Source organism: Aspergillus caelatus (genome assembly GCF_009193585.1).
Source record: "Aspergillus caelatus strain CBS 763.97 unplaced genomic scaffold BDV27scaffold_303, whole genome shotgun sequence".
Taxonomy (NCBI): domain Eukaryota; kingdom Fungi; phylum Ascomycota; class Eurotiomycetes; order Eurotiales; family Aspergillaceae; genus Aspergillus; species Aspergillus caelatus.
The window spans coordinates 24962-40090 of NW_022475566.1; the positions used below are offsets into that span (position 1 = coordinate 24962).

Consider the following 15129-nt stretch of genomic DNA (forward strand, 5'->3'; position numbering starts at 1 on the left):
CTGTTATGCGCTTCGTGACGTACAACATTCACGATGATGTCCATGGATGAAAAGTCCAGCGGCGGCCTGCCATGGCTAGATATGCCGGTCATGTTCCATTCGTCTAGGGCCGATACATGCAAGATGACACCTGAACAATGTGCCTATCGGTCAGGGCACTGGAGATACTGGTAATTTCCTTTTTTATACCAACATTATATAAATTCCCGGCTAATGAGGGACTCCTCACAGGTATGAAGCAGACCACGTTTATTCGTTAAACACAGTGTATTTCCTTTGTGCGACTATCGGGTTCTTTACAATCGTCCATTTTCTCTCGAAGTATGCACCGGTACGAGCAAAACGAAGCGGCATATGGCGGAAAACGACAGCCATTGGACGATACCTCGCATACAAAGGTTACCAACTACCTGCATTTCGGTACTCTTCCCCTTCGTTGGGCGTTATTCTCTTGGGTATCATAGGCACAATCTTTTTCTTTGGTTCGTACGCCTAGTTCGCTCCATGGTTTTCAAATTGCTGATGCAGATATAGCCATGACGCTTGGTCCAAAACCTTACTACTGGCCTAACACGAAAGATGGGTCAGTCTCTTATGGAAACAGTCCGCCTATCGCAACTCGGACTGGATGGATGGCATTGGCATTGCTGCCTTTTGTGCTGTGTGTACCGTAGCCCATGTCCAATATCCGTTGCTAACCAGTGCAGGGCTCTGGGCGCCAAAGCCAACCTCATATCAGCATTGACTGGAGTACCTCATGAAAAGCTTCAGGTATGTGGGAAAATCGCTAGAGTTATTAGTATAACTGACTCGGTAGGTCTACCACCATTGGACCAGCTATGCCATGTTTGTCCTCGCTTTGATACATACCTTCCCATTCATCGTCTTCAATATCTGGAAAGGTCAGATGGTCGAGAAATGGAACACCAGCGTGGTCTACTGGACAGGAGTCGCGGCCTTAATTCCGCAGGCTTACCTCACATTCATGTCCTTGCCATCTGTTCGGTAAGATCACTCCTATCAAGCCGCAGACACTACTAACACTAGGTATAGAAATCGATATTATGAATTTTTCAAGGCAACACACTTCCTGGTTGCACTACTCTTCCTTCTGTTTTTCTTCTTTCACTGTGACTTCCGTCTTTCTTCTTGGTATGTTCTTCTATCCCTCGAAATATACAGTCTACTAACTACAATAGGGACTACTTTGTTGCCGGAGGCGCAATTTATCTCTTCAGTCTCTTTGCAGCATGGACCCGCACCCATCTCATCAACGGTCGTCATTCAGCTACAATTGACCTCCTCCCTTGCGGTTTTGTTCGAGTCAGAATCCCGACAATCATGTCTTGGCGACCAGGTCAGCATGTCTTCATTCGATTCTTAAGCCCACAGCTAGGCTTGCACTGCCTAACAGCGCACCCATTTACCGTCTGCTCTCTATCGCATGACCCGGACAAGGTCGGCAAGGCATCCGAGATAGTGTTCTATGTCAAGCCCCGCCACGGCATCACGGCACGTCTGGCAAAGTTAGCTACTAAAAGCCCTGTATTCTCCCAGACCGTGCTGTTAGAAGGTCCTTACGGTGGGATATCTGATACTGCTACTCCCACCGAGTTCGATACTGTCCTTGTCATCGCGGGTGGCTCCGGCGGTGGGTTTTCTCTAGCTATCGTCGAAGAAGCTCTTAGAGTGTACGGAAATATACCAGATCTCCAACAACGCAATATCCAGGTCGTTTTCGCTACACGGAACAAAGAAGTAGCCGAATGGTACAGGGAGGAGATTGATGATAGGACCTCCATGTATGACGTACCAGCCAAAAGAGTATCCATTTCCATTCATGACACCTCATTGGAGCATACTGAAAAGCCAGTGTCCGCACCCGGGACCAAAGAACCATCTAACGAGGTCACCGATGAGATTGAGCCTGCCTTGTCAGAGAAAGGCAGTGGTGCTGCAGCAATAGACCAGCACATGAGTACAATTGTACATGGCCCTCGACCTAACCTTCCTCACATTATCGATACAGCTACGTCAACACCAGGTAGCCACAGGATAGCTATCTTTGCATGCGGTCCTGCTTCCATGCTTCATGACGTTCGGAATGCGGCTGCTGAGGCGCAAAAGCGGGCGTTGAGAGGAGGTGCTGAGGTCTATTTGCATACTGAATCATTTTCGTGAGTGTTCATTTCCTGTGTCTCGGGACATTGGCTAACTAGTATGTCTAGGTGGTGATGTTTTGTAAAATTGTCCGAATAATTGAGTCAATAAACGTTCACTGTCTACTTGATGATTGTTGATCAATATGTATGCTCAGACACATAACGTTACTTAACTTAATTATCGACTTGCATTATATAGGAATCATTTTCTTAGCTTGAAATCTTTGACCGGGGTTGCAAAAAAAAAAGCAACGCTTACGTCGCAAGGAGAACCCTGTAGGACGATAAACAGTAGTTTAGATCCTTTACTGTCTACTCACCGTTTGAGTGGTTGATTAAATAGGTCTTCTATCGATATCTACATTTCTCATGTCGGTTTCCTGGTTCTTAGAATGACGGATAAAGCTCTGCTGCTCTCCCCGTCTTACTGCGTAGGAATTGCAAGTGATTGACAGGCACAATATCTCAACCAGCAATGACCGACTGCCCTCATAGAATCTCCATCCCCCGGTTACAAGGCCCGAACCGACTGTCAAACAGACTGCATTTGCAGGCTCGATTGCGTCGGTCGGGTCGCCACCGGAGGTGGCTTAGTTAGGGAATACTAATGAAGCTGCCGCTTAGGGATGCTATATATGTGGGGTCTATTGGGAGATGCTGCAGAGTTTTTGGCATATATTGGCCTTTTTTTTGGGGCGGGGGGGGTGGAGTTGGGAAGACAGCATTTTGAGGATGGAATGGAATGGTTTGATGGATATTGATTTAATTGGGTTTGGTTGGTGTTCCATGGAGTGTTACGGATCTCCTTGGGTAGTATGAAAGCTGGGGTTTGTGTGGATAAATGGACAGGTTCATCCGTACTAACTTCGATGGCTAGTGGATGTAGATACTCTAGATACAAGCGATATAGATGAATAACTGATATTCGGCAAAGCTTCAAGAGTTAAAAAAAGTCACTTAAGGAATCAGAGAGTTTTTCCTTATGGTTTATTTTATATGTATCAGCAAGAATAGACTTCGTCCTTACAGTGTACAAGATATATATACTCATCAACATCCGAGTAACAGTCAATCACTTTCATAAATTTTATATGATTACGTACAAAGCCTACGTGCAGTCTCAGTTATAAGTTTGAAAGAGTTTATCGTATATAAAATAGGGTTGGAGGACTGTAGAGCAGGTGGTTGGTATCGCAGTTGATGTTACTTTAGGACTAGGATAGAATGCAAGCAGAACAAGAGTCGTGCAATATTCGACTCGAAAAACTAGTATGACATATTGAATAGAGTCGGTAACATTTAACACATCACTTCATGTCTGTTCCGTTAAGGATGAACCCTGATGATCACAGAGTTACATTACGCAAGTGTACGATCCTTGTTGTGAAGTAAAAGGGCTCTTCGGAAACATGGTTGCTGCGTTACTATGCGGGGTTGGTGTGGCATGATAGATTTCTTTCAATGAATGTACGAGGGTCGAAGGAATCTACGAGATTTACTGGACAGGAAGATTACCAAACAGAAATCAAAACGTTTAGGGTATCAAGCTATAGAGTGCATCAAGCTTTTCATTTTTGTACTAAATTCAGACCATCATGCCGTCAAAGTCCATGTCCCAGTACGAACACCAATCGCCCAGAGTAAGCGAATCTAGTTCATCTGGCGGATGAGGGCGTTGATGTTCTCCTCACGGTTACCGTAGTCACCACCCTCGATGAAGTGCTTGAACTTGCGCTTGTGGAAGCCACCAGTGGGGTTGGAGAGCTTGAAGGGCCAGAGGAAGTTGTTGGCCTGCTTGAAGTTGGGGCCAACGGTGTAGATCTCGTGAATGAGATCCTCAACACAGACAATGCCGTACTTGCCGAGGTTCTCCTCGATGATCTGGTTGTCGGAGATAGCAACACGCTGCTTGTTGACCTTTCCGTAACCGCGCTTGTAGATGAGCTCACGGATGCTCTTGAGGTTGGGGTAACCGTAGGCAATGTAGGGGTTGATGATGGTCAGCATCTCCTGGGTAGCCTTGGTAAGGCGGACGAAGGTTCCGTTGTTGATCTGGAGCAAACGGAGGAGCTGCAGGATCTTGCGGGGCTGGGGAGAAATCTTGTTGATACTATTGGTACAGTTAGTCGCTTGATTTTCAACCATGGACATGTCAGAAGAACCCACCCCTTGATACGGATAACGAAGACAAGCTTGGGCTCCTCAGCAACGTAGAAGTTACCCTCCTTGCGAGCAACGCGGGCAAGGCGGATCTTCTCACGCTCAGCATCGCGGTACTCCTTGACGTAGGACTCGGCGCGCTTGAAGATGGCGGCACGCTTCTCCTTGCTGGCCTATACATCCTCTGTTAGCGAGAATTCTACCCAGTCGTTTATTACAAAAACAGCGGTAGTGTTAACGTCAGCCCCGAAAGATGGTTAACAGAAGCGACAGCATCGACCGATGGTCTAGTCGCGTAGTGGTTGCTATCATCACCCGTCTATGTGAAAAAGGAAAGAAAAAAAAAAGGTGAATACTCACGGCCTTCTTCTTGGCAGCCTCCTCACGGGCGACAGCGCGAGCCTGCTCCTGGCTCTTGCGCTTCTTCAGGAGAGTCTCGGGGACGAGGACATTGTCCTGAGTGGGGACGGTGCTGTTAAGGTCAGTTAAGTCTGTCCATGCAAAATATGCATATATTCGCCGAGTGTAAGAACTGCAGCTATAGCGCGGCATTCTCAACTGAAGGCAAGAAATAAAGAAGCACTCGACGACATGTATTTAATCGGTGAGAGATGAAGGGCTTGCCACCCGGTAATGGGACGTTGCTACTAGACATGCATTTTCAGCATGGATTCACAACTCCGCGATGACAGCAACAATCATTCAATTCTCATCCGACAAAGCCCCAAGCATAACGCCCAGGAAAACAATGTTGACGCCGTTTGTCCCATCTCTGTTAAGCCATTCCAGGTCTAGTCAGAGTATGGAAACGCAGCTCGCAACAATTTCTTTCAAGGAGAAAGCAGCTATGGCCTTCAACCTCAATACCCCAAACCGTTGTACAACCCATCCATCATCTCGTGCTCATATCACTGAGGCGCAAGTTCATGGGGGGAGACAGAGGTCACGGGAAAAATCGAGCTGGTGCCCAGCGACCGTTTCTGATCGCAGCATCTCCAGCGAGAAGGACGACTATAACTTCAACCCTTACAGGCTCATAAAGCGAAGCAGCCGAAAGGGTATCCGCTAAAGGGTATCATACGTAGCAGTAGAGGCCATTGCGACGGTCCGTTGAGTTCGCGAGTTGGGCGGTTGGCGAAAGCTGTCGTACTGGAAGAAGTTCAAAAAGAAAATTGCTTCGAGTTGAAGAAAAACGAGTTTGTGGGTGGGTCTCCGCGCTAGCTCACATGCGGCTAGCCTCTGTTAGCACGACGACCTTCCCGTTCTGGGTGATCTTCTTAGGGCACATACGAGTCAGCTGACAGCTCCCGATAAGGAGCTGCGATAACTGTTGACATGCCCATCTTGATGTTCTCCATACCCCACGTCCCTCCTCTTTGCCTATCCTAGACTATAAACTACGATGGCGTCGCGTCGAGGTGTCGGGTTAGGTGCCTTCGCAAATCGCTCGCAGGCTAGCCAATCCTACGCCAACCATGGCGCCAATCTACGTTCCACGCATCTCTCCTCCCTGCAGGCACAATTATCCGTCTTCCAGTCATTACTCCACACATTCGCGTTAGAGCATAGCTCGACGATAAAATCAAATCCAACGTTCCGTGCAGAGTTTGCTCGCATGTGCAATGCGATCGGTGTTGACCCACTTGCAGCGAGTAATGTTAAAGGCAAAAATGGTCGGAAGGGAATGGGTGAAGGGGCGAGTTTCTGGACCCAGATCATGGGCGGGGATATGAACGACTTCTACTTCGAGCTTGCCGTCCGTATAGTAGAGCTTTGCCGAGAAACAAGAAGTGAGAATGGAGGCTTAATAGGCGTCGAGGAGTGCCGTAAACGAGTAGGTAAAGGCAAGGCTATAGGGAGCGGGTTGGAAGTAACTGAGTATGTGGCCTCGAACCACGCAGTACAGAAGGTATACTAATTGCTATGTTTGCGAATTAGTGACGATGTTCTACGTGCCGTCAAGGCTTTGGAACCTTTGGGCTCGGGCTTTTCGATTGTCCGCGTTGGTAGCAAACAATACATCCGATCGGTCCCTAAGGAGCTTAATACAGACCAAGCCACTGTGCTCGAGGTTATTCAAATCCTTGGCTACGTGAGTATATCCATGTTGCAGATAAACTTAAATTGGGAAAAGGCCCGGGCGCAGACTGTTATTGATGACCTTCTGGCGGACGGCCTGGTGTGGCTTGATGCCCAAGGTGAAGAGAATGAGTATTGGTCACCACAGAATCTACTCGACGATAGTGGGTGAGGCTGTTCTCTCAGTTAGAAGAGATGTGAGCGAGCTATTTCATGGGTGTTATATCGATCGAGTAGATTGGCATCCAAGGTTTCGTTCGACCAATTCGAACCCTTACTTGTATAGATATTGAAGCATATACAGCTGTCATCATGGTGTATCTGAGGCTACAGAAGCTTAAAGATTAACAGACAGCCGAGTTGCCCGATGGGTTGGCGAAATATTAGGTATTGGCTCTACCCATCCTAGACTACGCCCTAGTAGAATATATATATTCAAGACTGCAGGCAACTCCCCCACAGAATCCAAGGACTGACAATTCAGAATATGCATGAAAGTTATCTTTATTACATCATATTCGTATTTCTACCAAAACATACAGGGAATAAAGTTTCTTGGTTCGAATTTGCCTGTGGTTACGTCCGTTTCCTCATTGCTTAGAGCACTTATCTCTCGACTGCGCTCGTCCAACTCTAAAAAGGGATTTATTTGTAAAAGAGGAAATGCCACATGTATCAAGAAAGGGATAATCAAGAAATTGACAAGAAATTCGTCAATAATAAGAGCACATGGGATCATACGTAGTTAAATTCCAGGAGCATTAGAACCATGAAAACAAAGGAATGCCATTACAAACAATTTTATGCCTTGATCGCTCCGCCCAATGCACCACCGCTGAATTGCTGTCCACCGGGCCGACGACCTTGTTGGCCGCCAGGCAGTCTGGGTCCACCACGGGCTTGGCCTCCACGTCCAGGACCACGGCCTCCACGGGCGCCGGCGCCCTGATCGCGCTGGAAAGCGTTGGCCATGCCTTGAGTGCGCTGCTCGAGAGTCTTCTCGTTGGCCTCCAGAAGGTTCATCGACTTGTCGGCGAGGGTGACGATCTGGGACTGGAGACGCGACAGCTCGACACCCTTGCGGAAAACAATGGCATCGTTGACCTGGTCAAGAGCAGCGGCGAGCTCCTCATGAGAGATCATACGGCTGATGATGGCCGCAATCTTCTTCTCAGACAACTCGAACATGCTTGACAGGGTGGAAATAGAGACACTGTCGTAGAAGGGAGCATATGTGAAAAGGTAAGTTCGCAGGCCCTCTTCTTGGATCTGCTGAGACAGCATCTCCTTGATCTTGTCGGGCTGGGGCATCAGATCCCAGATCTTGATAGAGTTGAGCATCTCTGCAGCCTTCTTCCAGTCACCCGCAGCAAGGAACTTAGCGCTCATGATGACACCATCACGAGTGTTCTCTGCAGGGCCAGTGAATACCTGACGTTCGTTGTAATCCAACATACGACGGAAGGTCTTTGAGATGATACGGCGCTTCATCTCGGGTGAAGAAGAGGTCTGAGCCATGAGAGGGACTTCCAAGAACATGCTTGAGGTAAGGTAGATACACTCAAGAAGTTCAAGGTTGATGTGCATGTGGAAGGGCAGCTGGCGCTGACGCTCAAGACGCTCCTGCTCAGGAGAAACAGTAGAGTAACGCTGGAGGATGATACCTTGAGCGAGAAGTTCCTTCTGACGGCCACTGCCACACACTTCGGACAGGGTATTTTGAGCTTCGTAGATAAGGCCAGCACGGAATGCGCACAGACCAATTTGAACCAGGGTCCGGTTGAAAAGAATCTGGGTGTTGACATCGAAGTTGGAGATGTTCTCGGTAAGATGAGACATGAGCATCAGGTCACGAGAACGGTAGTACTGGTCGTGCAAGGCAAGGAAATAGATCTGGCACAGCATGGCACGGGCCCTGATGATACCGTCACTGTACGTGAAGAGATAGTTGCACAGGGTCTGGACCAGTCCTGTTACATCACCCGCGTTTCCACGAGGAGTGACCTTGGAATCCAACTCGGAGGGAAGTGCCTTCCAAGTACCCTCTTCCAGGATGGTAACGACCTGAGAAGGCTTGAAGTAAATGTGCTCCAGCCTGCGCATGACAACCCGGTTGAGGCTGTCCTGACGCGGATCGCTCTTCTCAGCTTGGATAAGACCTTCAACGTAGGCTTGAACGCGGACAAGGTTGGTATACAGCTGCTTCTCATCGCTCAGACGATCGATGTATTCAGCAGTGTGGGGATCAATGTGTTGCAAGGACCGAGTCAGCTCGTCGTCGAGCCTCTCAACGTGAGACACGATGCTGCCTGGGACGTGCAGGGTCTCGCCTGGCTTAACCTGGGGTTGCTTCTCATCATCTTCCCACTCCTCAGCTCCCTCAGTGACAACATGGTCGCGGTTGGTCTCGAGGACAGAGAGCAGAGCGCCAAGCTCCTTCTCAGCAAGCTTCCATTGGTCGACACTCATGTAGTTGGCGGAAGACGTAGAGGTAATGTCGAAGCGGGTAGAGAGAAGAGTGAGGTAGACACGAATGCGCTGGTAGGGAGTCTGAGCAACCTCCAGGAGCTTCTCCATGGTCTTGATCTGCTCGAGGCGGTCTGTGTTCTTCTTTCCTCTGGACTCGACAATGACGCGGAGGTGCTTAAGGATGCTCTCTGGGGTGTACTGCAGGGTCTTGCCACCACGGCCAACAGTAGCGAAACCATCATCAGTAGAGGTTGCTGCTGCAGGTGCCTCAACAACACGCTCAACCTTGGTCAAGCGCGGGGCAACGACAACGGGCTTAGCCTCCTCTTCCTTGCCCTCCATGTAGCCATCCTTATCATTGCGATACTTCTCGATATGAGTGGCGTACTCCTTGTTGTTCTTCTTGATACGTTGCTTGACTGCGTTGAAACCCCTGGAGTTGCTTGCGTTCATCGCCTTCTTCGATGCCTTCTGCTTCGTGATAGTCTCGTTCACGAAATCCTCGAGATCGGCAACGGCTTTGACATAAATCCTGGGAACTGGACCCGATTGCGTGACCTTCACGACCTGGCGGTTAAGCTTATCGAACTCTGGAACCTTCGAGTCAGTATGCATGCACCTATGTTATCCCTACACGGCCATATTTTTCGGCCTATATCCAACGCACCTGACGAGATAACTGCCCAGTCATTAATCTTCTCGGCATTCTCGATCAACTTGATGATCCCCTCAAGTTCCTCCAGCCTCTTATCCTTGGCACTCTTCACAACCGTTACTTTCTCCTCATCCTCGCTCTCCTCGCTCTCCGATGCGTCCCTCAAGAAACGATTGGCACCGGTTTCACCACCCTCATCATCGGAGGATTCCTCCTCCGAAGTCTCCTCCTCCTCCTCGCTGGATTCCTCCTCGGACTTCTCCTCCTCCTCGCGATCGGAGAGAAGCTCCTCCTCATCCGAGCTGGAATCGCTGTCGCTACCGCTACCGTAGAAGAAACGCGACATATTGGCGGATTTTCAGGTAATTCGGACCGGAAAGCGTCGCGGGGTTCAAAAAATGGCCGTCTCGTTAAGTGGTGAGACGCACGGTCGTGGGATGGTTCGAAGCACGATTCCCTTAAAGCCCGTCGGTTCGCTCTCAGAAAATCAAGTTGTGAGGGTTGGAGCCGCAGAGTCAGACCGCGAGCCACAACGAAATTTAAGCGAGGTGGCGCCTAACCGTATCGGGTAATCATCCATCGTACTACGGATCGCGCCTCCGCGACTAAACGTCCGAACAATGCGGAGAGGATTTATTCATATCTAACAAATGGGCTTATATAATAGATCTACATAATCAGATACCCTCTGCTTCAACCTAAATCCCACTAAGGGAGTAGGAGAGAGGAGCAGAGACTTTTTTTTCGCGCAGAAGCCGACGGTGGTTCGATACTGATGAAATGCAAATATCCAAGGTTAATGATGCTTCTCTTAAACGGGTTCGAATAAAAGGTAGAAAAAGGGGAGCAGATTTATAATGGGAAATGGTGTACCATTTCCGGACACAGAAAGAAGAAAAAAGAAAAAAGGCAAAAAGTAAACATTTAACATGATAATGCGGTAACAAAGAACATAAATCGCGGTCTTTTCAAGTACTCCTGGCTATGCCGACAACAGCCACATGCACAAATCTGGAAGAACTCGATTGAGAAGACAGTAAACCGACGGCGAGTACCAGAGTACTCGAAAGGCGATTGTGAATAAGGACCTCCCGAAGGGTCGGGGGCGTCGTCGGTGAATAGCGCCCGTGAAGTGTTGCGCACTCGGCACCATAGCGGGGGACTGATTTTACATTATATTCCCTCCTAGCCAAAGCTCGAATCTATACCGTGTGTTGGTCCGCAGACCGTGCCGACCAAGTGCACAACTGGACGGAACAGGGTGCGCATTGGAACACTCTTTTTTTCATTCATGGTCGGGGCATGTTGGACGGCAAAGGCTAGTAGCAGAGGGGCTGGAAGGGAAGCGGATAAGGGTCCAAATGTCAAGCAAAGCAGAACGATAATTTGGAGCAGCTCTGCGGTCATGCCTCGAGAGCATACGCATCTGGAGTTTATGCTTGCCCGGTCAAAAGTGCACTCGCTAATACAAGATGATAATGCACCCACGGGTGCCACTCAAACTGGTTTCAGCACATCTGTGCTTAGTGCCACTGGTTCTGACCCATGAAGCCATCACCCCCTAGTACGCCGTCTTCAAGGGTTCTAATGAAGTCCCGGTTACGTGTGCCACCTGCACGACTCCCTCGTCGTCGTTGATTCGCAGCACCAGTGTCAACATATCCGTCAGGAGGGGGAGGGTAATATGCCGGACTAGGTTGTAATCGAATGGGTGCGTTCGGGTCGAGATGACTGGCAACTCGCTGAATAGTGGGTGGGACCCCGCCGCCCTGAGGGTCCATCGTGGAGGCACGTTGCCGACCCGCTCTTGTAGTTGCCTGGGCATAAAGACTCTGGGACGGTGCGTACTGTGTTTGAGGCATCTGACCTGGCATAAGGTTCATCTGATGACCGTAGCCAGGTGGCTGCTGGGTAGGGTATGGCGGAGGAGCGCCTTGTTGGTGGCCAGTGAACACCCCATTGTACATGGGAGGTGGGGGCTGAGCATGGGTGGGTGTGTGGAATTGGTTGAGTTGCATCGAGTAGGCAGTCTGTGCAGCCGACTGAGCGTGTGCTGCTTGTGCCGCTCTTTGTTTGCTTGCGGCCTCGGCCTGCTGCTGCTGCTGAATACCAGGAGCAACAGTTTTGTTAAGAGAGGAATATTTCAGGTTCATGGGAGGTACAAAAGGTCCTGTAAACTTCTGCTGCGTAATGAAAGGATGCAGCTTGGCTTGTTGTGGAGACCAGCGCTCCAGTGGATTGATTGATAACAAGCCACGAACAAAATCAATAAAAGCCACTCGGTTATTTAGCTCTGGTGCAATCTGTTAGCAAAGAGATAGTGTGCTATTTTTGTTGGAGACAAACCTCGCTCAATTTCTGCTTGTTTCATATTTTTTCTCGGCATCGGGTAGCTTCGAATAATTTCTTCTAATGTCGACGCCTGGAAGTACTTTTTGCTCGGCTGCTCCTTCGTGCCGTGTTCCCGCGAGTATTGCTCCAGGCTTTTTAGGCGATATGTCTTTCTTCCAAACTCATCTTGGGTCTTTTCGAAGAATTCACCAGACTGTTTCCCCATCTCTAACATCCACGTTGGCGGCAGACCTAGCATTTCCACAATCCGGCAAACTTGATTGTATTCGGAAGATCCTGGAAAAAGAGGTAAACCGAGGAAGAGTTCAACGACGATGCATCCTAGTGACCACATATCGATCGCCGAGGAATAACTAATCCACGTCAGTCTCGGATTAGCATTATGGGTGGGAGAGAAGATTGAATATCGACGTACGGCAATCCAAGGAGAACCTCCGGAGAGCGGTAGAACCTTGACTGTATATATGTGTAGACTGTCTGTCGTTCATCACAAGCAGACCCAAAATCGATGACCTTGATTATAGGACTCTCAAGACTGATAAGCTCAAGTTAGCTGCCGAGCTCTTTTCATCAGCGACGCAAGGACAAACTTTTTTAACAATATATTCTCTGGCTTCAAGTCGCAGTGAATCAAGTGCGCCTTGTTCAACAGGCTCAACGCGTTCAGAAGCTGTTGAGCAAATACACGCACTAGTGTCGTGCTCAACCCTCGGAACTGGTTCTGTTTGATCAACTCGTAAAGATTAACACTTAGTATTTCAAATACCAAACAGAGATGCTGTCGGTGAATGAATGTGTCTTTAAGTCGTAGTAGATGGTGGTCATCATTCTTATCATATCTGCTGTTGAGCTGCGATAGAAATTAGCATGTGGTTCGAGTCGTGAGTAACGGAGAACTTACCAGATCCAAGACAGACACCTCCATCATGCTTTGGTTAAAGTATGCGGTCTTGTTCTTGATTACTTTGACAGCCACGACTTCCTGTGTTTTTAGGTTCTGGCACTTCACGACTTGGCCAAAAGTTCCCTGTCCTAGTACATCGAGGATGAGGTAGCGATTCCTAGGATTGTCAATACAGACGGTAATGGACGAGCGGATGAGTGATTAACCTACTTGTGGCCTGCTTCCTCGCTCCCCAAAATATCGTTGACGTACAGAATGTAGTCACTGTCCTCATTGTCGTAACCATCATTCTTGACTCCCTTGCTGGGCTTTGTCAAAACTCGCCTTGGGTTTCTCGAGGATTCGTAGTTAAAGCCGGGGTTGCATATCCGATATGTAGCAGGGAGGTGCGTGGTCAGGGCTTGGAGCGGCTATGAAGATGTTAGAGATGCAGCAATTTGGCCAGCTCTTGCTACTTACACTAATGAAGCCACCCTCAGGGTTAGCACGTCTAAATGGGGGTTGTGCATTTACGCGCGGCTTCAGCTCCTGGACCGATTTGATCTTCTGGAACTTTGGCACTGGGCCTCGACCTGGTTGTTGGCTGCCACCAGATATTGACGCAGAGCGAGGAGATCTTCCATCTTGCCCAAAAGGTGCACTGAGTTGAGATCCTGCGGACGGGGGGTAGAATTGCTCTGGACTCATGTCTGTGGGCTGCAAAGGGGGAAGCCGTGGGGCGCGTGAACCAGCTGTTCCATAGATTACGTCAGTCACCTAACTTCCTAAGTCCGCAAGGAGACGTGAGCTTACAGGGAGGCGACTGAAACGGCTGAGGCGGCGAGGAGTAATTCGGCACTCTTGTTGGTGAACGGCGAGATTGATTTGGCCCAGGAGGAAACGCATACGCGTTATGAGGCTTTCCGGGACTCTTATTGTAGGGCATCGATGGGGACAGCACGTTCATCGGAGAATACCTACGGGCGGCCGATGATTCCTCGCTGGTAAAGTATTGGGAGGAAGGCCGGCTATGGTGGGACGGCCTCGTTGAATATTTCGCCCGGTTATACGGATCCGCATCTTCCATTGTCGTGTCTGCATCGGTGACATAATCGCGGCTACGTGGCGTCGCAGCTGGAGACGACGCCATCGATACGGATTTTGAGTTCATACCGGTCGATGCGGGCTTTGCTGCGATACTGGGGGTTTGAAAGGCTTCGTAGGTGTATCCCACGGGCGGTTGAGACTGTTGTGGTTGACCGCCGTATTTTGGACCGAGCTGTGGTGGATTAGACGTCAACCCATTATTGAGCTGCGCAGGACGACCCATTAAGGGATCCTGGTATGGCTGCCACTGCGAATCCATCTATCCGTCCTCTTAACACAATGCCTCTCCTATAACGGAGACTGCCCAGGTCAGGAAATCGGACGATGACCTTTTCGTCGTCGAAAGCGCACATGCACCGCGACCGGGTGATATACGGTAGCGGGGATAGCAAACGCACGTATCGCGATCAAGCGGAGACGAAGCGGAGCACGAGCGAGCCCGATAGCAATTCGAAGATAATAGAAGGAAAGAAAAAGGAATTGAGATTAGGTGCGATTTGTGCGGCACTTCATCATCCAGACGACTTGTCGCTATGGGGAGGAGGGTTTGGAGTTCCAAGGGCGAGGCGGCCAGTAGTCGACGGATGGGGTGTGGGCAAGTCACAGTGACGACGTGCGCAACAAACCGAAGCCGATGGGGCTGGCTGACAAGCCAAGGGGCTGGGGAGACGAAGGGAGTACCGACTGCTGGAAGCCCCAGGGGTAAAGGGGAATCCAAGCAGAAGCACACAGCCAAAAATGTAGACTGTGTGGAAAAGTGGTGGAAGCAACGTCCAGCCGAAGGAGTGCTGACAACGACTAATTGCGGAGGGGCGAGAAGAAGAGAGGGAAGGAAGTGAGGTTGGTGGAGGTGGTGGAGATGCCTGAGATTCGAGGGGAGTGTTTGCGTTGGAAGGCCTCAGGCTGCCGTTGGGTTTAACATGGCATTTCAGGGTGAGGGCAAAGGGCAGCAGCCCATAAACTACATGCGTATTTTAGATGATAGTTTATCTTTCTCTCGTTAATAACAAAGCTAGACTACTGCTAGTTAGTCCTGGTAGTGTAAGGGGGTCTTGTTTCTTTTAACTTCCTCGACATTCGTATTGGGTTGACCAGGGCGTATGGATGGATGAACCGGATGCTGATCTCACGACTCGTACGGAATACTTTGAATACCTAGATTTACTCTTCCGGAAAGGTCTTGGGATTTCACAATCTTTCTAAAAGAAAACGGAATTTAATATCTGATTCTATATATTTATATTTCTTTTTTTTTTTTTTTT

The 15129-nt window shown here is 49.2% G+C and overlaps 5 protein-coding genes across 5 annotated transcripts; 2 read left to right on the forward strand and 3 right to left on the reverse strand.

Annotated features, from left to right (window-relative positions):
• Positions 1 to 33: 33 nt before the first annotated feature.
• On the forward strand, positions 34 to 2181 carry BDV27DRAFT_169152 (ferric reductase family protein; the record flags this gene model as incomplete). The annotated part of the gene is made up of 7 exons (XM_032074962.1): positions 34 to 170; positions 232 to 482; positions 535 to 661; positions 708 to 771; positions 818 to 1005; positions 1054 to 1152; positions 1200 to 2181. The coding sequence occupies 7 exons, from the start codon at positions 34 to 36 to the stop codon at positions 2179 to 2181; spliced, it is 1848 nt and encodes a 615-aa protein (XP_031921915.1).
• Positions 2182 to 3812: 1631 nt separating this feature from the next.
• BDV27DRAFT_150108 (60S ribosomal protein uL30) lies at positions 3813 to 5420 on the reverse strand (the record flags this gene model as incomplete). Its single annotated transcript, XM_032071175.1, has 4 exons — positions 3813 to 4272; positions 4329 to 4495; positions 4683 to 4794; positions 5404 to 5420. The coding sequence occupies 4 exons, from the start codon at positions 5418 to 5420 to the stop codon at positions 3813 to 3815; spliced, it is 756 nt and encodes a 251-aa protein (XP_031921916.1).
• A 267-nt stretch (positions 5421 to 5687) lies between these two features.
• On the forward strand, positions 5688 to 6911 carry BDV27DRAFT_137048 (ESCRT-II subunit protein SNF8). Its single transcript, XM_032068909.1, has 2 exons — positions 5688 to 6200; positions 6261 to 6911. The coding sequence occupies exons 1-2, from the start codon at positions 5725 to 5727 to the stop codon at positions 6571 to 6573; spliced, it is 789 nt and encodes a 262-aa protein (XP_031921917.1). The 5' UTR covers positions 5688 to 5724; the 3' UTR covers positions 6574 to 6911.
• Positions 6912 to 6951: 40 nt separating this feature from the next.
• On the reverse strand, positions 6952 to 10012 carry nip1 (translation initiation factor eIF3 core subunit c). Its single transcript, XM_032068910.1, has 2 exons — positions 9538 to 10012; positions 6952 to 9460 (listed from the first exon to the last, which is right to left on the reverse strand). Exons 1-2 carry the CDS (start codon positions 9869 to 9871, stop codon positions 7203 to 7205), a joined length of 2592 nt encoding a protein of 863 aa, XP_031921918.1. The 5' UTR covers positions 9872 to 10012; the 3' UTR covers positions 6952 to 7202.
• Positions 10013 to 10863: 851 nt separating this feature from the next.
• Positions 10864 to 14263, reverse strand: BDV27DRAFT_63063 (putative protein kinase Yak1). Its single transcript, XM_032077150.1, has 8 exons — positions 13574 to 14263; positions 13241 to 13512; positions 12992 to 13191; positions 12779 to 12938; positions 12468 to 12727; positions 12293 to 12412; positions 11872 to 12230; positions 10864 to 11818 (listed from the first exon to the last, which is right to left on the reverse strand). Exons 1-8 carry the CDS (start codon positions 14124 to 14126, stop codon positions 11049 to 11051), a joined length of 2694 nt encoding a protein of 897 aa, XP_031921919.1. The 5' UTR covers positions 14127 to 14263; the 3' UTR covers positions 10864 to 11048.
• Between the last annotated feature and the right edge of the window lie 866 nt (positions 14264 to 15129).

Bases quoted from the DNA above. Each gene is read 5' to 3' on its own strand.
- BDV27DRAFT_137048 (XM_032068909.1), top strand. From the start codon at position 5,725: ATGGCGTCGCGTCGAGGTGTCGGGTTAGGTGCCTTCGCAAATCGCTCG. The intron at 6,201-6,260 runs GTATGTGGCCTC...TTTGCGAATTAG, and splicing joins AGCGGGTTGGAAGTAACTGA to TGACGATGTTCTACGTGCCG.
- nip1 (XM_032068910.1), bottom strand. From the start codon at position 9,871: ATGTCGCGTTTCTTCTACGGTAGCGGTAGCGACAGCGATTCCAGCTCG. The intron at 9,461-9,537 runs GTGCGTTGGATA...CGAAGGTTCCAG, and splicing joins CTGGGCAGTTATCTCGTCAG to AGTTCGATAAGCTTAACCGC.
- BDV27DRAFT_63063 (XM_032077150.1), bottom strand. From the start codon at position 14,126: ATGGATTCGCAGTGGCAGCCATACCAGGATCCCTTAATGGGTCGTCCT. The intron at 13,513-13,573 runs GTAAGCTCACGT...TCTATGGAACAG, and splicing joins GCCGTTTCAGTCGCCTCCCT to CTGGTTCACGCGCCCCACGG. The intron at 11,819-11,871 runs GTTTGTCTCCAA...AGATTGCACCAG, and splicing joins ACAAGCAGAAATTGAGCGAG to AGCTAAATAACCGAGTGGCT.